The 24,975-nt window shown below is 42.9% G+C and overlaps 1 protein-coding gene across 7 annotated transcripts in view; it reads right to left on the bottom strand.

The window, feature by feature from the left end:
* The window catches only part of Gria1 (glutamate ionotropic receptor AMPA type subunit 1), a 345,667-nt gene that overhangs the window by 13,174 nt on the left and 307,518 nt on the right, over window positions 1-24,975 (bottom strand). For 4 of the 7 annotated variants that reach the window (XM_042692388.1, XM_042692390.1, XM_042692392.1 and 1 more), the window contains one exon: window positions 5,005-5,119. In XM_042692388.1, the coding sequence (XP_042548322.1) occupies window positions 5,005-5,119 (115 nt within the window). Of the gene's footprint in view, window positions 1-4,038; window positions 4,154-5,004; window positions 5,120-24,975 lie in introns of all 7 variants that reach the window. The other 3 variants (XM_042692387.1, XM_042692389.1, XM_042692391.1) reach the window with 1 other exon arrangement.

The raw sequence follows: 24,975 nt of genomic DNA, 5'->3' as shown, positions 1-24,975 counted from the left end.
AGACACACATGGAGAGAAAAAAGAGGATTGCAAGAGTGACAGGTGATAAGAAAAAGAAAACCCCCATCTTTCAGCATCATTGGGCTCGTTGCTATGGTGACCAGCCCTCACCCTTTCATCTGTTCTGAACCCATTGTCTCAATTTGCTGTTTCCCCTTCATATTTCTCCTCGCTCTTCCCACATATTGCGGGACTCTCTCAGAGTTCCTCTGTGTTTGCTTCTCAGCCATCATCCTTTCCAAGAATGTTCAGGACATCCAAGATGATGACTTCAAGTCTTTTGGACTTGGAAGAAGACACAACTCAGTCTGATGCAGAGGCTTGAGGCTTCCTTTGTGGCATCTATGGAATGTTCTAAGAAGAAGTCATGCCTCAGTTTCTCCAAAAGTTTCCCATTCTTTCTTCTCTTCCAGGTTGTGCGGATGAACTCCAACCAAGCCATAGTCCTCCTTACAATCTTCCAGAATTCCAAAGATGTTTCTATGATGCTTGCAATTGGATTTCTTCAGGCTCTGCCTGCAAGCTGACCATGTGCTGAATCTGTCATCTGTCTGCCATGCAGGAGGTACAGCTAACTCCTCTGCCACTGACTGGTCTTTCGGCTATGGCGATTTCTTCTTGTGCCTTTCCAAAACGTTGTATTTTATGTGGAAGAGTGTTTCTTTTTCCTTTCATAAGTTGTTGATTGGTTCTTGGAAATAAAAGATGAGCGCACTGATGGAACACACTAATTCACTAAGCTACTGGAAGATAACTTTGGCCTATCCTTTCCAAGTACTATGAACCAGGAAGGGCAATAGTTGTAAATTCCTCAGATTTGGATGCATTTTGAAAAGAAGCTGACAGGGATATGGGAGGATGCAGCCCCAGGGTTGGAACAAATGACCCCTGACATAATTTGAAGCATCCAAGAGGGCTTCCAAATGATCAGATGATCTGGGAATCATGCCTTTCATCAAGTCTTCTTGGGGACTAAAGCTCTTTAGGGCATGAACAAAAAAGAAAAAGAAACTCATGTTCATTGGCAACTTTTGCTGTTCCATTTCCAAACCAGGCCAGTTCTGGAACCTGAATGTGTTTTGTTTTTTTTTTTCTCCCAAGAGCAACACAGGATGAGAATTGGCCCATTGTGTTAATAATTGGCAAGGCAAATAGTGTGCGAAGCCGGATGGCTGTGGGGGTGGCTCGTTTCAACAGCGTGTGCTCAGGGACCTACTGCTGTACAATGCACTCCAGAACATTCTGACTCAAAGCAAAATCTCAGCATAGAACTCTTAAGGAGACCATGTGGGTTGGTGGAGCACAATTCATATGCTGGCTCTAGGCCAGGTTCCAGCCTAAATGGGGTTCCTTCTCCCCACTGTCTCTCCCCAAAAACTGCCCCCTAAATGTGAACTGAATATTGGTTTGGATTATGAATTAGTGCACAGAGATCTTGTGTGCTCATAAACAACAACAACAACAAAAAAAAAAACCCCAAAAACTCCAAGGTGGCTGTCCAACAGAGGTTTTTTCTGGCTCACAATAAAGCATAATTTGTGTGTGTGTGTGTGTGTGTGTGTGTGCCAGTCCTGAGGCTTGAACTCAGGGCCTGAGTGTTATCTCTGAGCTTTTTTTTTCTTTTCTCAAGGCTGGTGATCTACCACTTTAGCCACAGCTCCATTCTTGGGTAGTTCACTATGAGATATGAGTTTCACTGATTTTTTTTTTCTGCCTGAACTGGCTTCAAACTGTTTTCCTCCTGAGTAACTAGGACTATAGATAGCTAGGATGACAGGCATCAGCCACGAGTGCCTGGCAAAAAAAAAACCAAAAAACACTTTTTAAAGAAAAATCTCTGTCTCTCATCCCTGCTCCTTAGGGAAGGACAGGAGAATTAAGATGTGTGGCTTTTAAGGACTTTGAGCGAGGTGTTTCGCTATTCAGTCTTTCATTTGGACCCCTGCCATCCATCTGTTGGACATATATGAGAATAAACAGAACTCCCAGCAGGTTTGCCTTGAGGCCACTGGTTCTTTCTAGAATGTTGGGAGATGACCAGAGATCAGAAAAGAGGCACCAGGACCCTGGATCCTGAATAGGATTCTAGCTGGAGCTAAAAGCTCCTATGTGATGGGAAAGATGGAATGACTTCCACATCTCTGTTTCCAAGGATGGATTTCTATTTCATTTTAGCATTGCCTTCCTTGGCTCTCTTTTGGGTAGAAATGGAGGGGATGAGGGAGGGAAGGTGGGAGGGAGGGAAGGGGCGCAAGCATAATGGAGCATTACTAGGTGGCCACAGTGGTTTTTATCTCCGAAGAGGACAGGATAGGGGCTTTTAGGAAGAATGTAGGGATACCACGGCTATTCTGGGGCCTCACCAAGCATTGAGTAAGGAGGGAAATACCTGTAGAGAAGACGCTGGAGGTGGGCTAGGAGTGTGATGTAGTGGTAAGAGGCAGAGTTGGGAAGATGGGAACCTAGGCTGAGTTCTAAGCCCGGGTTTATGAATGAACCAGTGGGGCACTTGTGAGTGAATTACTGAGTGTTGCTATGAGAAAAAGTGATGTAAGGAGATACACGGACTAAATAACTAAATAACTGACTAGCAGGGGAGGGTGTATGCCCCTTTTTAGTTGCCTTTCGATCTCTCTGGTTAATCCAGCCATTTAAATCATCAGGTTTGGTGCTGGTCCCTTCTGAAAAGTCATCTCTCACTTAGCTATGGTTTAGAAAGTTACCAGGTTTGGAAAGTCTCAGCCATAATCATCACCATTACATTTTCTTAACCTCTTTGTCATCTTTATTCTTTTGGTTGCTTCCCCCCCTCTTTATTTCTGCAAGGAATATCAAAATTCCCTATTTCTAATAGTATTGCTGCCATTTTTCTTAGTCACCTAAGTGCCATGGAAAAGTAATAACAAAGTGAACAGATATAGAGAACACATTGAGTAAATCATTAACCCAGGTGGTATGTGAATGTTGAAGTTGGCCTGAGGAGGGGTTTTATTTTCTTTCTCGGTTCTCTCTCAGCTCTGAAGTCTGAGATTTGTGATGGAGGTAGCCTTTTAGGCCATGAGACCTTCTTCTCATCACAAATTTACGCCTGTAGCACTATCTATGGTGGGCCTACTTGGGGGGTCATTAATCTATAAACCATTTGGCATCCTTTTTTTTTCCCTCCTGCCAGTTCTGGGGCTTGAACTCTGGGCTTGGGTGCAGTTGCTGAGCTTCTTTTGCTCAAGGTGAGCTCTCTACCACTTGAGCCACAGCCCCAATTCAGGATTTATTGGTGCTTAATTGGAGATAAAGAGTCTCATGGACTTTTTTGCTCAGGCTGGATTTAAACCACGATCCTCAGCTCTCAAGTAGCTAAGATTGCAAGCATGAGCCATGGGAACCTGGCTGTTATCTTTTATTTTTTAAGGATTAAACTAATATCTGACTGGTTCTCTCTTCCTAAGACATTTTTTAAATGAGAAAGCTCTAGATCATCATCTTGGGTAAATAATTAGATGTGACAACCATGCCAGGCTCTGTGCCCGATCACCTTGCCCTATAGCAAATACCACTTGCCATGAGGGGTAGTAGGAATATAGCTCTTGTTTTTGCCAGTCCTCGGGTTTGAACTTAGGGCCGGGGCACTGTCCCTGAGCTTTTTGCTCAAGGCTAGCACTCTACCACTGAAGCCACAGAGCCATTTCCAGCTTTTTTCCATTTATGTGGTGCTAAGGAATTGAACCTAGAGCTTCATGCATGCTAGGCAAGCAGTCTACCATGGAGTTACATTCCCAGCCCTTCTCACTGGTTTGTTTTGCCTTTCTAGGAACATAACAGATAGCAAAGCCTCCATTAGGGGCAAGGATCATGCTTGAGGCCCTGAGACACCCCACCCTATGCGGATAGCCCTGGACTGTTGGTCCTCAAAGGCCCTGTGTGGGCTGAGATTTCTGGGAGGTCTGAGGCCTCACAGAGGCTGGGAGGACCCTGGTGAACACTGTGTGATTTTTTTGTTTGTTACAGGTGTGCATGGCCCCTCTGTAGCCGGTGACTGACCTTACTTCCGGAGTCCTTGTTTCCACATTCCCCTTTATCGTACCACCATTTGCTTTTCAGCTTGTCTAAGACGCCTTGCTCACTGAGTTTCAAAACCGCTAGGTTTACGGGACCTCTTCAACCAGGGGGGAGGGGGGAAATAACATAAATAACATTACCAATGTTATTTTATGTTATTCAGCACAGACAGTATGCATTCAGATCATTCATTTGAATCAGAAAGAGCATAATATGCACTGACAAAGTGATACTCTAGAATATTCCTTCTGACCCCACCCCACTGTGTCACTGGCCCACCCAACACACTCACACAGTTCGTTCCTCTAGAGCATAGCAAGATGAGTATCACTAGGATCATTTTCAGTAACCAGCAACATCCACCATCGATTGCTGATGATATTGACTGAAGTCCAGCGGCCATGGGTACCTGGGGACCTTCTCTGTCCACAGGCTCCTTGGCTGCTATGGGCTCAGCTTTGAAGTATATCTCAGGCTGCTTCCATGTCTACAATCTAGAGCATGTCCTTTACCAAAAAACCAAAAAAGAGAAAAAAAGAAAACAAAAACAAGGACTGCCCATTGTACATATATTCTGCCCTCCATAGGAGATGGAGCATTACTAGCCAAAGAAGATGCAGGCACAATGTCCTTCTATTGTAATGAGTGGACCAGGATGAGCTACTGGGATTCTGGGAAATGGAGGTATACCAGAAGTCCCTTTGAGATAGTAGTCGATGACAATGTTTTGCTGCTCCTTTGACTCCTTTGAGAGGCTTCCTTTTGGAATGGATGATTATGATTATTATTGTTGTTATTACTATTTTTCTCTTGTTTTTTGGTGCTAGGAAGCGTATGACAGATGTTGGCGTCAGAGTTGCTGGTTACTAGCCATGCTGGTTTATACCCACTAGTTTTTTGTTTTTTTTTTTTTTTGGTTTATATATTTTTTTTCTTACTGGGGCTGACCTTGGAATCACCTCCCCCGCTGCCGCATTCGCCCTTGTCGTACCACCATTTGTTTTTCAATTTGTCCAAAAGCCCCTGCTCGTTCAGTTTTAACACTGCCAGGTTTACTGGATTTCTTTAAAAACGAATAAATAACACTCGATGAGTAACAGGTGGAGAACACTCAGCAAGTCACGTGACCCAAGGGATGGGTGAATCAACCCCATTGCCCAGTTTGCAAGGTTGCCCTTTGACCTGAGGGGTTGCCCCTCCCCCTCCCCCCACTCACCACCATGGGTGTGGTTTCTATTCTTTCCTTTCTACTGGAAAGAGAGGTCTATTTTGAGCTAGTTTTAGAACAGCTCAATCTTTGGAAAGCAATAGCCCAAATGGTATTGCTTTCTGGGTTGATTTTGTGGTCCTTTTGCTTTCTTTTTTCTTTGCAAAATGGATTTTTACAAGGACCCAAACAGGAAGTAGCATGATTGGTCAATATCAATAGCCTAATATCAAAGGAATTATCACTTGGTGAAGTAGGGGACTGGGAAGGCAGCTGGCTCACCCCTTCCTGAGTGTTTCTCACATCACAGATGAGAAAGAGAGAGAGAGAGAGAGAGAGAGAGAGAGAGAGAGAGAGAGAGAGAGAGAGAGAGAGAGAGAAAACAACATAATTGGCATTCTATTCATTAAATCTCTCACACTCACATTCGCACACACATACATACACACAAAAAGAATTAGGCAAATTTCAGGAAAACCTAGGAAGTAGAAAAAGACAGAATCAGATTCAGAGGTCATTAAACACTTTAGACATTTCAGGACAAGGGGAAACAAAATCAGCAAAAGGCCATGGTTGACTCTTCTTTGTTTTTAATCAGGGACTTTTGGAGCAATCTCACTTTATTGATGTGACTGCTATTTAGGGTTAAAAGAGAAAAGCCAGAAAGGTTATGGAGTCCTCAGTTGACAGCTTTGGAGACCACAGACAAACCTGTGCCAGGAGTGAAATGGAGTATTTAGTAGATCCTACAGATGGAGTTTCTGGTTACATGATGAAAATATGTACATATGACATATCCAGGGACCATCTGCAGGGGCCAAAGGAAACCATCTTAATGTCCATTGTGATCAATCCCTATGGCTGTCCTGCTCAAGGGTTGCTAAATGGCTACATGTATGTGATTAGCTGGGCTTGCCACCTCATCTTTCAGGGCTACCTATTGCTATGTAGACATTCTAATTTCCCACCTACCTACTTTTCTGGAAGAATTTCCCTGACCATAGTATCTCCTTCAGCTGAGGCTCAATTCTGTACTTAGCTAAGGTGGATTCATAGGCCTCTGTGAAGCCATGCTGAGAGGAAGGAGAGTAATTTGTCCATGGTTGGCAATAGGGGACATGGATGGGGAAGACACAAAGACTATCAAATCCAGCCTTGACTCTATTGGCCTTTTACCCTGATCCTTTTACTGTTGTTTTCCGATTTCTATTCCATGTCATGCTTCATAGGCACTGTTCCTGTACTCCTTTTACTCAAGGTTAGTGCTCTACCATTTCAAGCTACAGCACCACTTCTAGATTTGTCTGTGATGAATTGGAAATAAGAGTCTCACAGTCTTCCTGAGTACCTAGGATGACAGGCGGGAGCCACCTGTGCCTTGGCTATGGCAGACATTTTTTTTTTAATTTTACATTGCCTTTCTTATTTGTTTGTTTTTGAAAGAATGAAACTATGCTATGAGGTGAATCTAGTGTGAAAAGAAGTGTGTTGAATGCTTCCCTGAGAATCAGGTTTGACTCACAGGAACTCTGTTTACTACAGCCATTACCTTTTATTTATGTGTGCAGATTGCTGGGCAGCTAACTAGACTGTGGCATATGCATCCCCAAAGGCAAGAGAAAGCGAATCTAAATGCTGCTTGCTGCCTGGAAAGGAGTTCATATTTATGATTTCCCCACACTCAGAGTTTAAATGTGGCCATTTTCAAGCTAGGAGAACCATTTCCATGGACAGAGTCCCACATGCACTTTAGCTCTTTAGATACCATCATAGACCAAACTTACAAAACGAAAAAGAAAAACAAACATCCACAACAATACCCAGACCTCAAAAACAAACAAAAAACCCAACCACTACCATCACCACCAATGAAAAACCCCAAAAAACCAAAATCCAAATGTTTCTTGGGCTTCAGTCACTACCTAAAAGGCTTTGATTGTTGGGGGTCAATCAAAGATGATTGGATGCTGATGCCACAATAGACAGCCTTTGCTTAGGATTGAGACTGTTTCCTTTTTCTTTCTCCTCTATGTTTCCACATTAAGGCAATGTAGGTAGCAAATCTCATATAGGAAATGGGAGAATATCTATGCAGGGACAAAAAAAGAGCCGGGCACAGTAGGAGACACACTGGAGCGATTGAAATGGTGGTATGAAAATGTTGTGGTGCCAGGCGCCGGTGGCTCATGCCTGTAATCCTAGCTACTAAGGAGGCTGAGATCAGAGGATCACAGTTCAAAGCCAGGGCAGGAAAGTTCATGAGACTCTTATGTCCAGTAAACCAGAAATGGTGCTGTGGCTCAAGCGATAGAGCGCTTGCTTTGAGCTGAAGAGCTGAGGGATAGCATCCAGGCCCAGAGTTCAAGCCCCACGACTGACAAAAAAAAAAACAAAAGAAAACAAAAAAAAAAAGGTTGTGGCCTCTAAGTTCTTAATTCTTCTTTGCTGTGAACGCTGAGATCACTTTTCTGTCTTCAAAAAGGAAAAAAAAAAAGCTTTTCTGTTTATTCTCCTCGGGTATAGAATCCAGTTTGGGGTTAAGAGTGTGAAGAGGTGTTCAGAGAAAAGTTAAAAAACAACAATAACATATAGAAAGCACTCCATGAAATACTGGCAAGGGTTGTAGGGTAGGAGTTTGTTTTTCCTTGCATTGGTGGGCTCCTGAGCTCACAGTGGGGGGTGGAGGGTCGAATGAGGAACTGAGTGGATATTGTTCCTTCCCCCAGGAGATGTTCTGAACTCAACTGATCTCTTTTGCTCAAATGTCCTAGATGACTGAGTCTGACAGCCAACTACCTTCAAACATATTGTCAGTTCTCTGGAGCAGAGAAGATGCTTTCTGATTTTGAAGATCTTTTCTCTGAGCCGGGGTCAAAGTTCAAATGGCAATGTTTGCCTAGTGAGTGTGAGGTCATGAGTTCAACCTCCAGTACTGCTCTACCCTTCACCTCCACAAACAAAGACTTGAGGTACTACAATGACTACAGGGTGTTCTATAGAGTGAAGGAATGTTTTTGAATTTTTTTTCCTAGTCAGGTAAATGAATGAACAGATGAATAGACAACTTAAATGTAAATATCACCTATGTATCCATAACTCAGTTCTTTGGTAAACTGTCTGAAATTTCGTGTGTGTGTGTGTGTGTGTGTGTGTGTGCCAGTCCTGGGGCCTTGAACTCAGGGCCTGGGTGCTATCCCTGAGCTCTTTTGCTCAAGGTTAGCGCTCTACAACTCGAGCCATACCTCCCCTTGTGGCTTTTTTTGTGTACGGTGGGGAGGGTGGTTAATTATAGATAAAAGTCTAAGGTAACTGCCTTATCTGGCTTCTAGCTATAATCCTCAGATCACAGCCTCCTGAGTAGCTAGGATTACAGGCCAGAGCTCCACCACTTGAACCACAGCTCCATTTCTGTGGTTAGCTGGAAATGAGTCTCACAGACTTTTCCTGCCTGAGCTGGCTTTGAATTGCGATCCTCAGATCTCAGCTTCCTGAGGAGCTAGGATTATAGACATGAAACATGGGCACCTGGCATTATTGGGGATTTCACAAGAAAGAACTTGAAAGTAAGCAAAGACACAGGGTCCTTGGTTCAGTGGAGTTAAAAGTTCTCTTGCAGAGGGCGGGATGTGGCCCAGGTACTCTATTAAGCACTTTGCTGCTTTGATTTTCTTAATACCCTCACCCGGGTTTACCTCTTAGTTTGGCTACATGCATTCTACAAATGCATAGCCTGCCTGAGGGTAAATGCAATGATGTGAGAGTAAGGTGCATGTGCATAACCACTGTGGGTTGTAAAACCCAATGACCAAGAAACACATCTTCTCTGCCAGTCATTTCAAAAGACAAGTTTATGAGTGGAAAGTAATGAAGAGTCAAGCAGGTTATTCCTTCCCTGCCACCTTCCTTCCTTCTTTCCTTCCTTCCTCATGTCCATTCCTTGCTTCCACCTCTTTTCCTTCTTTGAGATAAAAATGTTGGTACTCAAAGCATGGTCATTTTGACTATTCTGGCTTGGGTTAATTGCCACATCCTAGGTGCTGTCCAGGAGATCCATCACATTCTAATCCAAAGCCATTACTAATTGATAGTGATAAGAGACTGGGAGAAAAGGTTCTATGCAATATGTCCAAAAGCAAAGTTAAAGAGATATACATTTTAACTTCAAGTGGGTCCCTTTTAAAAATACTCCTAAAAATACCTTTAAAAAATATTGTTGGTGGTGGTATTTGTGTTTGTTTTCTTCTGAGTAGGAGGCAAAGAAACCAAGGGAGGAAGGGTAAACAAATGCAATTGTGCTATTCAAATAACTATGTGAAAAATTAACTAAGCAACTTGTGGGCAGGGATAGGAAGGGGAAACTGGGGGAAAGTAAAGGAAGGGGTGACATTGTCCAAAACAAAAAAGAAATGTACTCATTACTTGACTTAGGACACGGTAACCCCTCTGTACAACACCTTAATAGTAACAATAAAATTATAATAAATGTATTTTCCTGTCCAAAAATACTACATTAAAAAACAAACAACCCCTCCCTGGGGGGAGGCAGGGCTTCTGGATAGCAAGCAAAACAAAATAAAACAACAAATTGAGTGGAACCAGGTATGATTCAGCTGGGCAGTGTTAGAAGCTCAGACAGATGTCCAGAAGATGCTTTGGGGTTGAGGATTCAGGAAGGCCAATAACCACAGATACAGCCATCTGCATGGTGCTAACTCCTCTAGAGAGCCAGAACCTGTGGCCTGGTCTTCAGCCATGAAGCTGATGGCTTCACGTGGCCCTGGAATAATTATCTTTGAAGATCTTGGCCGGAAGGGAGGGCTAGGAATTCTTGTAAGCCAGTCTCCAAGATCTTTTTATATACATGAGCTTCCAGGGTGTCTGACTTGGTACTCTGGAAAAGCTCTGGAATCAGGTACTTATGGGAAAATTAAAGTCAGAAGGATCCATTCCAGATGGTTTTAGCTGTGTTTCAGCATAAGGAAATTCTACGGCTAGAATGTCGGGATCCAATTATCCATACATCCATTCAAATCCAAGCATCTCAGGAGGAGTGTGGGATGAAAATGACCCCTGAAGCTCTACCTGGCTGTCAGTGACACGCTTTGCTTCTTCTCTCCCAAAGGCAGATTGGATTTTAATCAGGCCAGGCATCTAGGCCTCACGTTTTTTCTCCACCTAGTATTCCCCTTGCTGGCATCCATGTGCTTCCTTTGTGCTGTTTTGTTTAACTTCTCACTCAAGAACTGCTGGTTCTTCTATGTGCCTCTTGTTTTCCTTGCCCTTGCTCTTGACCTTGAACGCTGCACTTCTCTTCAACCTCACCTTAAAACTTCCCTAGCCCCTAGCAGTCAGTTCATTTGCCTCATCTCCTATTATTTTGTGTGTCTTGGTTTCAGTCTTTAGCTTGATCATATAAGGTCTTGGGATTAAAGCTCTGAGGATGGAACTTTTGATGTCTTTTAAGACAACTCCCCAACAGTATTTAAGAGGGCCATCTAAAAAAATTGAGTACTGTACTACGTAGGAATTGTAAGAATGAACAAGAAATGATCAGTCTCAGTCTTAAAGAGGCATACAGTTCTAGTGTGGGAGGTAGAAAAGTTTCTCAAAAGTTCACAGAAGAGGGCTGGGAAGGTGGCTCAGTGGTAGAGCGCTTGCCTTGCATGCATAAGGCCCTGGGTTCTATTCCTCAGCACCACATAAGCAAAAAGAAAAAAGCTGGAAGTGGTGCTGTGGCTCAAGTGGTAGAGCGCTAGCCTTGAGCTGAAGAGCTGAGGGACAGCGCCCAGGCCCAGAGTTCAGGCCCCACGACCAGAATCCCCCCCCCCCCCCCCAAAAAAAAAGTTCACAGAATATTGCATCTGATTTTAAAATAAAAGAATCAGCGGGGTACTGGTAGCTCACACCTGCCACCTTAGCTACTCAGGAGGGACTGAGATCTGAGGATCACTGTTCAAAGCCAGCCTGGGCAGGAAAGTCTGACATTCTTTTTTTTTTTTTTTTTTTGGTCAGTTGTGGGGCTTGAACTCTGGGCCTGGGCACTGTCCCTCAGCTCTTCAGCTCAAGGCTAGCGCTCTACCACTTGAGCCACAGTGCCATTTCTGTTTTTTTTCTGATGGTTTATTGGAGATTCTGATGGTTTATTGGAGATTAGAGTCTCACAGACTTTCCTGCCTGGTCTGGCTTTGAACCGAGAGCCTCAGTTCTCAGCCTCTTGAGTAGCTAGGATTACAGGCTCAAGCCACCAGCGCCGGGCTGTGACATTCTTATCTCCGATTAAAACACCAGAAAACCAGAAGTGGAGTTGTGGTTCAAAGTGGTAAAGTTCTAGTCTTGAAGAGAAAAGCTCAGGGGCAGTGCCTAGGCCCCTCTGAGTTCAAGCTCCATGACCATCAAAAAGAAAGAAAGAAGGAAAGAAAGAAGGAAAGAAAGGAAGAGAAAAAGAAAAAAGAGAATTGTAGAAACACCAACTATGAAGACAGATTAATTCTGATCGTGAATGGGAGCTAGGGGCGTTTTAGGACTATGGTGTTAACAAGTGAAATCAGAAGCTCAGAGCATAGAGAGAATAGTCTTTCTAGGGCTAGGTTGTCTGGGAGATGAAGTCAACAGCTACTGCATACAAATAATGAGAATCCTTGAAAGCAATACTCAAAGGGGATAGGGAAGGCCTTTCAGCAGGGAGACGCTTTAGATCAGTAGCCTATCTGTACCAACAGAGAGCAAATGATGCAATCCTAAATAAATCTAATAGCCTCTATGTGAGGAACCGATAGAGCCAATGCTTATAATCCTGGATTTAGAGATGATGGAGAAAAAAATGACTTCAGTACAGATAGGGTTTATATGAACACTTAGGGTTCATAGTTAGTGAAAAAAGGGTTTGATTTAGTCTCAATGCCACAAGGCAGAAGATCAAAGAGAAAAATCTACACACACAGATTGCTGTTCATGCCAAGTACTGTTGGATCACACCTGGAATCCCAGCTAATGGGAGGCTGAGATCTGAGAATCAAGGTTCAAAGACAGCCCAGGCCAAAAGCCCAACGTGGAGGTGTGGCTCAAGTATAGAGTGCTAGCTCTGAGCACAAAAGCCAAACAAGAGCTATCTTAGCCCCGTTGAAAATATGTAGCACATTTTGCATAAAAGGTAGGAGTTTGGTCCCACACTGTCAGAGAAAACATGGAATGAATGAATGAACTAGATAAAAAATTTGGGATTTGGTCCATGGATTCAGAAAGCCTAGTCCAATGAGGCGCTAATGTGTGGCCAAATTTTCATTCATCAAGGAAGCAATAAGGAAAAATTAAATAAGCTAAACTTTTCCCACTTGAGCCCACGAGTCTTTTATGTGAAATTGATCACTGATCATTTAAAATGTTAACTTATTCCCTCTTTATTAAATTGTACTTTAAAAAGATGGTGATTTTAATTTAGCTCCTTGGCATTATAAAACATTGTGAAGTATTTCTACCCCATCTTTTTTTTTTTTTGGTCAGTCTTAAGGCTTGAACTCAGGACCTAGGTGCTGTCCCTGAGCCTCATTGTGCTCAAAGTGGCTCTACCACTTGAGCTACATTGCCACTTCTAGTTTTCTGGTAGTTAATTGGAGGTAAGAGCTTCACAGACTTTCCTACTTAGGCTGGCTTTGAACTGTGGTCCTCAGATCTCAGCCTCCTGAGTAGCTAGGATGACAAGCATGAGCCACTAGCACCAGGCTGGACTTTTTATGTGTGTGTATGAGACTGTACTTATTCATGTACAGTAATTTGGGAACCACTGGACTTCTAGGGGAAGATGCATGAAAGGAGTTTCCATTCATTCCAATAAAGGGGAGGAGTTATCTATGAGTGCGACTTGAAAATATTTGAGAGGGAAGGGTGAGAATTTTGAAAGAGGTGACATGGATCGAGATGTACTGTATTCATAAGCTGCTTTGTTGCATGGTGACTCCTTTGTACAAACTAAAGATAATAAAAATAAAAATATTTAGGAAGAGCCTTGTGCTGGTAGTTCACACTTGTCACCCTAGCTACTCAGGAGGCTGAGATCTGAGGAGTAAAGTTGGAAGCCAGCCTGGACAGAAATGTCTGTGAGGCCCTTCCTTCCAATGACTATGAGATAAAAAGCCAGAAACGAAAGTGTGGCTTCAATGATAGAGTGCCAGACTTGAGCAAAAAAGCAAAGGGAAAGTTCAAAGCCCTGAGTTCAAGTGCCAGTATTTCCATAAACAAAAAAGAGCAAGAACATCATCAACAACAAGAAAAACAGCAACAATGACAGCAACTCCCCCCAAAAAAGAACCCCCAAAACAAAAAACACACAAAAAGTCATTTAGGGGACCTATTAAGGATGAGAAATCCCTTGCACCAGATTAAATGTCTGTATACAAATGAGCTTATTCCTTCTAATACTTCCTTCTATATTTTTGGAGTGTTCAGGAGCCAAAGACAGGCCTTTGTCCTTTATATTTCTTCCTGAGCCATTGTCCAGACTAGGGTTGGAGAGGGTATTCTGCTGAGGATGGTTTTCTGTGTACCAGTCCTGGGATTTGAATTCAGGACCTGGGTCCTGGCACTGTTCCTGAGCTTTTGTGCTCAAGGCTAGCACTCTACCACTTGAGCTACAGCTCCACTTCTGGCTTTTTTTGGTGGTAAACTGGAGAAAAGAGCCTTCTTGACTTTCCTGCCTGGGGCTGGCTTCAAACCATGATCCTCAGATCTCGGTCTCCTAAGTAGCTACAACTACAGGCGTGAGCCACCAGTGCCTGGCTTTGCTGTGAGTTTTGAAGAGCAAGGTTATTTGGATGGGATTTTTTTCCTGATTCTTTGCTGGGATAAAGCCAGGGCTGTTTACTGGATATGAAAACCAGAGCATCAGCAAGAACCAGCGCTTGTTCTCCCTACCATAGCGGAGGGAAGTGGCAGGGAGTGTGATGGGGTTGGATGGAGGCGGGTCCTGGACATCATCCACTCAATCACTTCCCATTTAGACAAGGGCCTCAATGTCCCCTTCCAGCTCTACATTAGCAGCTGCGGATCATGGAAAGTAAACTGAGAAACTCTCAAGAATGAGTGAAGAGCTGAAGGTTCACAGATTCTGATGTGGCTTAAAGTGGTGAATGGAGATGTGAGAGATTACACAGTAACCCAACAGAAGGGAGAAAAAGAGTCAATGGGGTTTTCCAGGACACTGGATTGAAATGCAAACACCCTTGGGTCTTTTTTAAGGAATGCAGGTAGAATTAAAATTCCTTCCCCTGTGCCCATTTCCAGGTGGAAATGCTCCTCTTAGAAGCATACTTAAGGAACAAGTCTGTGATCCACAAAGAATCAATGTTGATGGAGAATAGTCCACTGGAAAGCACAGACTTTACTTTTGCTTTCTAACTGTACAAAATAGCACAAATAAATTGTGTTGCTTAAAAAAAGGGAAGAAAAAGAAAAAGAAAAAGCAGCCAAATATCAGTTCTCATACTTGTAATCCTATTTACTCTGGTAGCTGAGATCTGAGGATCGTGGTTCAAAGCCAGCCAGGCAGGAAAGTCCATGAGACTCTTATTTCCAATGAACCACCAGAAAACTGGAAGTGGTTGAGCACTAGCCTTGAGCTCAAAGAAGCTCAGGGGACAGTGCCTGGCCCTGAGTTCCAGCCCCAGGATGGAAGAAAGAAAGAAAGAAAGAAAGAAAGAAAGGAAGAAAGAAAGAAAGAAAGAAAGAAAGAAAGAAAGAAAGAAAGAAAGAAAGAAAGAAAGAAAGAAAGAAAAAGAAAAACCACAGAGCACTGAGTTAGAGGAAAGAATATGAGGATATAGGAGCTGAATCTCTTAATAACGTGTGATCATATCTATGGGCCATCACGTAACCACAGCTGGGGAGATCAGGTCACTACAGTTTATCTAGAACTTTCTTGGTTTTAACCCTGTAAGTGGCATATCCTGGAAAAATCCCTTCTAGCCCAAGCTGATCAAGACACTTGATAACGCTGATGGAAGCTCCATTTTCTCATCTGTAAAATGGGAATATTATATACTCCTGCTTCAGGTCCCCATCGTGCAAGAGTAGAAAGGGGTGACCGTGGAAAGTGACTTGATGCTATCTTAGAAGGGAGGCTGGTGGCTGGATCAGAACAAGCTACACACAGCACACTTTGTCACTTGGTGACACTAGTTAACTTATAGGCCTCTTAAATATATTCCTCTCCACAAATCTCCCTACAATGACCCAAAGCAGAATGCATGAAGCCTTCTTTTCTTGTCTAGTCCTGCCTGTCCCTGCACACCCCATAACAGTAAACATACCATTCCACATCATCCATCCTCGCTCTTTAAACCAATCTGAGAGCTCTTTATTATCAGAAGCCCTGGGCACTTGGCCCCGAAAGCAAACACAGCTTGATTGAGGGTTGTGGAAAAGAAGAAGCAATTTTCTAAATTTGGCAGAGATTACTTGCATTCCCCGCTTCCCTGAAACTGCACACTAACATGACATGGAGCCATCAAGTGTGGCTTCGCACTCCACGCGTGCCTCCTTCCCCCCGTCCCCCCCCCCTTTCCCCGACAAATTCCTGGCAGGTAGAGACAGAAAGCATTTTCCAGGCTCATCTGATCCTTAGCCTTACTCCATATTGTGAGAAGCAGGTGTCAATGGCTCCTTTGCAGCTCACAGCAAACCACATCTGGTCCTGCTTTGTGGAGTCATTTGTCAGCAGCAGCTGGCAAGCAGGTCTGTGTTAGATACCTTGGGGATGCTCCACAAAAGGGTGGGAGGGGGAACTGTCCTCCTGATGAATGGATGAATGGAGCCACCATTCAGGATAAGAGCCAGCCCACTGGGCTCAATGCAGATGCTTCTTTCAGTGAAAGGAAGGAAAGCAGGGCTAGTTCTAAAGATGAGGCCATGGGAAGGCAGATGTCAGTGTAAGCAGTATGCTGGCCAGGCCAATAGGGTCAGAATAATGGAGAATTATCTCCAGTAATAGAAACTACTGAGCAAGACAAGGAAATTCTTTTTAGTCTGGAACATATTTTATGTGTGTGTGTGTGTGTGTGTGTATAATATTTTAATCAGAATGCCCCTCTCTAGCTCATCCTTAGTCCCTACTGATCAATAGAGTTGAAATATATTTCAAAATTATTTGCTATAGCTTAGTATTAATGGCTCATGCCTGCAAAACCCTACCTACTCAAGAGACTGAGATCTAAGGATCATGAGTTAAAGCCAGCCCTGGCAGGAAAGTCAATGAGACTCTTACCTTCAATTAGCCACTAAAAACCAAAACAAAACAGGGAGTGGCGCTGTGGCTCAAATCATAGAGTGCTAGTCTTGAGCACAAAAGCTCAGGGACAGTGTGCAGGCCCTGAGTTCAAGCCCCAGAAATGGTATGCATGCACACGTATACACACACACACACACACACAGACACACAGACACACACACACACACACTATTTGCTTTCTATGTTCCTTTTATCCTCTTCCTAATAAAATGATCCCATAGTTAGAATTATGTTTTATGTGTATATGTCTCTATAAATACATATCCATGTATAAACACACAGATATATCTGTATGTTTATATTTATGTATATATGTACACATATTTACGTACATATGTACATACACATAAATATAAACATACATGTTTGTATGTACGTATCCAATGTGTGTGTCCTTTATGTCTGGCTTCTACAAATAAGAAAAAAAATGAGAAATTTGGCTTTCTGAACTTAGCTCATTTCCCTCAATAAGCTGTTCTTCAATTCCATCCATTGTTCTTGCAATGACATGTTCCCAGTTTCCTTTTTCTGATTATATTTTTATTATATTTAAGTAGTCATACAAAGGAGTTACCATTCAACAAATCTGTAAGTACAATGCATTTTTTTTTCTGACAGTTTTGGGTTTGAACTCAGGGCCTGGGCACTGTCTCCAAACTTCTTTTGCTCAAGGCTAGCACTCTACCACTTGAGCCACAGCACTACTTCTGGCTTTTTTTGTGTATGTGGTCCTGAGGAATTGAACCTAGGGCTTCATGCATGCTAGGAAAGCACTCTACCACTAAATCACCTTCCCAGCCACACAACGCACCTTAATTGATGTCACCCACTCATTACTCTCTCCATCCCCTCTACTTCCCTCAGTTTTCTTCATTTCTTAGGCTATGTGTTGAATTTAATGACTGCATTCTCCCGCTCCTTTCCTCTCTTCATTCTTCTACCCTTTTCCCCTTCACCTCCTCACCACCTTTCAAGTTCCAGTTTTCTGGCATTCATTTTGTTGGACTATGAGTTAGGTTTATTTTAATTTTTTAAAATTGTACCGATCATAGGGCTTGAACTCAGGCCTGGGCACTGTCCTTGAGCTTTTGTGCTCAAGGCTGGCACCCTACCACTTGAACCATAGCTCTACTTTTTGGCTAGTGAAATGGAGATGAGTGTCTCACAGACTTTCCTGCCTGGGATGGCTTTGAATCGCAGTTCTCAGATCTTTAGCCTCTTATGTAGCTAGGATTACAAATGTGAGCCACTAGTGCCCAGCTGTGAGCTAGTTTTTCTAAGGAATTACACCATTTGAATTCTCCCTTGCAAACTCCATACTTTGATTACTACATTTGTATGCATTTACATGCAACCTTGTATGTGTTTACTTATACACTTTATAACTTAGTTCTAGCTTTGGCCTATGAGGGCGAACATGAGTCTTTTGTCAAAAGAAGGATATTCTGACTTACTCCAAGACTGACACTGTTTCTTAACTATTCCACTTACAGCTCCTTACCTCTCGCTTGGACAGCTCTACTTATATTTATCTTATTTTTTGGGCTGTGGGGCTTGAACTCACTGGGTACTGTCCCTGAGCGCTTTTGCTCAAAGCTAGTAGCATTCTACCACTTGGAGCCACTTCTGGTTTTCTGGTGGCTAATTGAAGATAAGAGTCTCACAGGGGCTGGGAAGGTGGCTCAGTGGTAGAGCGCTTGCCTTGCATGCTCAAGGCCCTGGGTTCGACTCCTCAGCACCACATAAGCAAAAAGAAAAAAGCCGCAAGTGGCGCTGTGGCTCAAATGATAGAGCGCTAGCCTTGAGCTGAAGAGCTGAGGGACAGCACCCAGGCCCAGAGTTCAGGCCCCATGACCGGACCCAAAAAAAAAAAAAAAAAAGAGTCTCACAGACTTTTCTACCCAGATATTTTCTATCCCCAGATCTCCTGAGTAGTTAGGATTACAAGTGTCAGCGCCATCAGCACCCAGCTACAAAGTGAGAATTCTTAGTGGAACTGTTTCACTCTTGTGAGCATTATATAAATCATAGAATGCATATAAAAGAACTGCCCAATAAATAGGAATTATAATTATTATTAATCCTAGTGATGGTTCGATCATCTTATTTCTTGGAGTTTTTGTCTGCACTCATAACTTTATTAATGATGAGAGAAACCACATAGGACTCCCTGATGCTGTTCACTCATTTTCTTTTTTATCACCTATTTAAAATTAATTTAAAATTATAATTAATAATTATCTGTGTGTGTGTGTGCGCGCGCGCGTGTGGGTGTGTTTGTGCTGGTACTGGGGCTTAAACTCAGGGCCTTGTGCTCTTGCTTCACGTTTTGGCTCAGACTGGCACTCTACCACTTGAACCACGCTGCTTTTCCCTCTTCACTCAGTTTCTTTACCAGGCTCCTGGGACTATTTGGCTTTCTGTTCCTTGAAATGGATAATGATAATCCTGGGAATGACAAAGTCATAACGTACTCATCCTTGCTCTCTTTAAGGTACTTAACTTGGCATTTGGAAAATAAGATCCTCGAAAGGTTGACAGAATTAATACGATCATGGCTACAAACTTCCATCTGCTACCTTTAGAATGTTTATTGTAACTGCCAAGCAGATGCATGGATTGGACGTCAGTTGGTTTAATTTTGTTGTATGGTATATATAGTAGGCCACTATTTTTCCACTTTGCATGAATTAGACCGAGCAGAAGCAGCAAATGACTTGGTAATGTGTTTATAAAGATCCCACGCACGTGGAAGCTGGCCGGATGACAAGCGATGTGACAAGCAATCATTAGGGCTTTCTGGCCTACTAAATTCTCTCTGAGGTTCTTTGGGACAGTTGGCTTCTCGATTCACTGAACTGTGTCTGGAAATTTCTTCTTCCTCCTCAAGGGAGAAAGAAAGCATAGGGATGGGGAAAACTCGTCGTGTTTATAGGTCACAAACAGACTGGTTTGACTCGTGCTGTGGATTTTTCTAGGTAAACACTTCTCTAAAGAAGCAAATTAATTTTTATGGGGCTGAAGAATATGAGTGAGAGGTCATTATGTTTGGCTGGTGCTTGTACTGAGGAAGGATGGATAATAACACGTAAATTTCCAGGCCTGATTTTCTTTTGTCTGGGATTCTTTTTTTTACTTTCTTTCTTTTTTTTTTTTTTGGGTCTGGTCACGGGGCCTGAACTCTGGGCCTGGGCGCTGTCCCTCAGCTCTTCAGCTCAAGGCTAGCGCTCTACCGTTTGAGCCACAGCACCACTTCCGGCTTTTTTCTTTTTTCTTATGTGGTGTTGAAGAATTGAACCCAGGGCCTCATGCATGCAAGGCAATCGCGCTACCACTGAGCCACCTTCCCAGCCCCTTGTCTGAGGATTCTGTAGGTCTATCCCATGACAAAACATAGCTTTGCTTTCTGAGGGTGTTTCTTTCTTTTTGCTGGTCCTTGGGCTTGAACTCCTTGGGCCTGAGAGTTGTTCCTGAGCTTCTTTTTTTTGCTCAAGGCTAGTGCTCTGCCACTTGAGACACAGCTTCACTGCCAGCTTTTTCTGTAATTAATTGTAGTCTCATGGATTTTCCTGCCCAGGCTGGCTTCAAACTGTGATCCTCAGATCTCAGCCTCTTGAGGAGCTAGGATTACAGACATAAGACATGGCACCTAGCCTTGGTGAAGGTTTTACCTAGACTTTTCTGCCTTTGGGCTTATGGATGAATTCTGGATGGGTATCAGAAACATTCTTTCGTTCATTGTGTGTACAAGGAACTCAAGCCACATGTTTGAACATCTATCTTGAAGTTTGCATCTCATTTCATGTTGAGTGTGATCGGTCTCAGAGAAAGTAATCATCCCTAATTTGGGAGAGAACACCCTCAAAATAGAACAGATGGTTAGCCATGAGCAGAATGGAAAAGTAGGAGTGAGTGAAGAAAAAGATTCAGATTCAAGAACTGCTCACATTTGAGTGAGGAACACAGCTCTAAGAGTGCTTACCTAGTATGCACAAGGTCCAGGTTCAAGCCCTAGTACTGAAAAATACACAATTCCCTTGTGCTCTGAACTCTGATATAGAGTTCACAAATGATTCATCTTAATCCTAAGGCAAATTTGAAACATTTAGAGTAAGATCTCACTTGGAAGAGGAGAAAACAAAGCTTCAGAGATGCTAAAAAATGATTGTTAACATTTCTTAGTCACTATACTATTTTCCAGATTCTGTGCTAAGTGCTCTGTATTATTTTGGGGGGTCACTTAACGAATATTTAAATAAGTGCTAGAGTTCTTTCCTGTTTCTATCTTCTCTGAAAGCTTAAGGAGGTGAAGGAACTTGTCCAAGACAGTTTTGCTTTAAACTGGCAGACATTGAAATCCTACTCACTCTGACTTCTGGGTTGTAGCCATCAATTACTGGTTTGAAATGTTGCTTGTTACTTTCCCAAGGTTTCCAGGGTTATAAATATAAGAGGCAAAGTTGGACTCAGGACCGATCAACACCCAAGCACACTGGCTTTCCAAATTCACAAATCTCAGAAACTATGTGAATGAGTAACACATCCTTCTTGCTCCTGGTTTACCTTTGTATTCTCTGGTAGCTACCTTCTGCTAAAAGCCACCCCCCCCCAAAAAAAAGAAAAAACAAACCAAACCCAAAACTTAGTTGAGTCTGAAATAAAGTCACTGGTGAGAGAGGGTTAATTTTTTTTTTTTAAAAAAGGAGCTGCTATTTTTGACAGGGGCGGCCTCTTAAAAGAAAGCAACATACAATTTGTAAATCAGCAGGCAAAAGCAGTGCTTTCATTGGCAAATCACAGCTCTCTCACTTCTGGAAAAGCTATTCATTTCCTGTGTTGTTCATCTCTTCAGAGCCATCCTCACTGCCTCATGCTTGCCACCTTTTTCCCTTCTCTCTCTCTCTTTAACGTGTGGCTTGGCTGTTGATGAGTGCTCAGCCAGGCGTGCTAAAATTGGAGCTATCGCAAGAGAAAATGCACATTTGTAGGTGTGGTTTCCCTAGAATCCCACAAAACAAATCGTCACGATGGAGCTCCTGTGGAACTAACTTGAACTCTAGAGGTACCAGACATCTCATGTCCCTGATGCATTCCTTCCATGCTTTGAGGATGATGTGTTAAAATGGGCAAAGGCAGTGATGGGTAGCTACGCGTGTTAGCTCAGTGGTGAGGGCATGGGAAAAAAATGGAGGTTTCAGAGCCATGGTTTGTGAGTCCACTCAAATCACTTTGAGCATCAGAGCAAAGTACTGTCTCTCTAAATCCTTGAGTTCCTATCATGTGACAAGGCAATGATTATGTCCACATACATGTTAAGATGAAGGGAGGATGGGTGCTTAAACATCCACAGTATACTGAAGGCACTGGTTGATATATAGTGGGTGAGAAATGGATATGATCACCCATAAGTATAATCAGCCCCCACCTAATAATCTCTCTCTCTCTCTCTCTCTATCCATCCATCCATCCATCCATCCATCCATCCATCCATCCATCCATCCATCCATCCATCCATCCATCTATCTATCTATCTATCTATCTATCTATCTATCTATCTATCTATCTATCTATCTATCTATCTATCTATCTATCTGTCAGTCCTGGGGCTTTAACTCAGGGCCTGGACACTATCCCTGAGCTCTCTTTTGCTCAAGGCTAGCACTCTACCACTCTGAGCCTCTTGTGGTTTCCTGGTGGTTAATTGGAGATAAGAGTCTCATGGACTTTTTTCTCCTGGTGGCTTTGAGCCATGAGCTTCAGATCTCAGCCTCCTGAGTTGTTAGGATTACAGGCATGGACCACAAATGCCTGGCTCAATACTGTGTGTGTGTGTGTGTGTGTGTGTGTGTGTGTGTGTGTGTATGAGTGTATATAATGGTACCAGAGTTGAACTCAGGGCCTCATGCTCTCAATTTTGCTTAAGGCTGGAACTCTACTACTTGGGCCACACCTCTACTTCTGTCTTATTTTGCTGGTTAGTTGAAGAGTTCTATGGATTTTTCTACCAGGGTTGGCTTTGAACTGTGATCCTCAGATCTCAGGCTCCTCAGTAGTTAGGATTATAGGCGTTGAGCTACCCAGCATGTTTTTATTAATTGAAAGAAATTAAAAGCATATCGAGTTTTGGAAATCATAAAAATCTTTTGGGGATGTTTCGGGTTCAATCTGTTAGAAGCAAGTGAGCAAGGCGGACAGTGATACTGTCTGAAACTTGTGACACTGGCTGAAACCTTGCTTCCTTTGTGACGATCAGGCCAAACATCTGCCTCTTGGATGGCTCTGATCCTGGAGTAGATTTGTAAATCAATATGTTAGTGGTGCAGAATGGAGACAAAGATTTCCTTAGGAATTGGAGGAAAGGCAGATAACATCCCTTTGTGGAATCTCAGTTGATCAATTTCCATACTGGTCGGATGGATTTAACATTGTGTGTGGGTGTGAGAGATGTCCATGTGCCGTTTAACATTGTGTGTGGGTGTGAGAGATGTCCATGTGCCGTTTAAATAAGGTAACATGAGCTCTAGAAGTATCTGGGATGGCCAGTGATGAATAAAGGTTAACCAGTCTTACCATCCCCACCACTGGAATGCTACGAGAAGCCCTTGCCAACTAGTCTGCCTGGATTTTGGCACCGGACTATTGCTCTACACTGTCCATAATATACCACCCATCTGACTGGAGAAAGTTCTGTGTCAATGCACGTGTACATTTGGAAACACATGTGAGCGAGCGACCACCCATGCGCTCGCACGCACGGTTCCTCCCCCCCACCCCCTCCTCCCTTGCTTTCTCTCCAGCTCTTCTGAGGAAGGCAATGTGAATCCATCCTCTTTGCTCAGAGGGCTGTTGTTTCTGATCAGACATGACCCAGGTCACAGAGTTCATGAGGTTACCATGACAACAAGCATCTCTAGCTACTCATCAGGGACAAATCATTTCCCTGTACTGTGCGTATCTACCCTGAACCAGTATGACATGATAAAAAGAGGGACGGTTATGGGATGGGACGGGAGGGGAGGAAATATTAGTATTTTATTTTGTGTTGTTAGCATGTTCTTGGTGGGAGAGGATTATGAGTTGTTCTCAGAGTGAGATACTGTATATTTAGTATGGCTGATGTGTGCAAGGAGTGAGATTCAGGGGTGGGATTCATGGATTTCTGATCAACACATTTGGTTTTGCCAAGAAAGAAAAATAAATATTTGGTTCCAAAATGACTTTTTACAAGGTCTGCTGGATAGACAATGAACATCAGTTGGTAGCCACTGTGGCAGCAACTTTATGCAATTTATCAAATGTTGTCAAGGCAACTTTACAGAATTATTGTTACTATTACTATTATTTTGTGCTGATACTAGGAGTTTAGTTGAACTCAGGGGCTTCATGGTCTCGTTTGGCTTTTTTACTCAAAGCTGATACTCTATAGGTTGAGCCATACCTCATTTCTAGCTTTTTGCTGGTTAACTGAAGATAAGCATCTCTTGGATTTGTCTGCTGGGGCTGGCTTTGAACTGTGATGCTCAGATCTCAGACACAAGAGTAGTTTAGGATTACAGGTTTGAGACATGAGTACCCAGCCCAGAATTACTGTTATTCCAAGTTTTTTAAAATTATTATTACTACTACTATTATTATTATTATTTTCTTAGTGCTGGTCCTAGGGCTTGAACTAAGAGCTTAGGTGCTGTCCCTGAGTCTTTTTTTTTTTTTTTTCTCAAGGCTAGCACACTCTACCACTTAAGCCACAGCTCCACTTCCTATTCCAGTTTTACAAATAAGAAAACAGGCTTGTGAAGTTCTAGCTTTCTTAATCAGCAGGGACAGATTGGTGGTGCAATAATGGGCCTTACACCTAAAGTGAGGTCATCTGATACCCTTCCATTTAAGTGACCTTCTTTTCCCTCCTTTTCCTGCACTGTCTCTTCACCCCACCTCTGCATCTCTCTTCCTTATTTCTATTTCTCCTTCCCCAATAAACTTCTGTCTACTCAGAGCAAAGTCCTTTGTGAACCTGCACAAATGGTACATTTCTAGATCCCATCTTGAATAATCTGATCATTAGAGAAAACTTCAGGAATTAGAATCTAAGAGCGGCCATTTAAATCAGCTTCTAGGTAAGATTAATAACACATTAAAATTAGGAGATGATTAATTTTTTCCCTTTGGCCAGATGCCAATCTAGGCTAATAGCTCTTAGTAAATATTTTTTTCTGCATCAGGATATGTGAAGAGAGAAAAATATATTAAATGGGAATGACAGCGAGAGTAAACTGTTGTGACCAATTTTGACTTCTCCTCTCTTCTCTTTTCTCCTTTCTTCCCTTTCCCACACCCCTTTCCTCCCTCCCTCCCTCCCTCCCTCCCTCCCTCCCTCCCTCCCTTCCTTCCTTCCTTCCTTCCTTCCTTCCTTCCTTCCTTCCCCCCCCCAGTACTG

The sequence above is a fragment of the Dipodomys spectabilis genome, unplaced genomic scaffold (assembly GCF_019054845.1).
Source record: "Dipodomys spectabilis isolate Male_0828 unplaced genomic scaffold, ASM1905484v1 ptg000155l, whole genome shotgun sequence".
NCBI lineage: Eukaryota > Metazoa > Chordata > Mammalia > Rodentia > Heteromyidae > Dipodomys > Dipodomys spectabilis.
Note: the sequence above shows the minus strand (reverse complement) of the source record. Positions and strands in the feature narration are given on the sequence as shown.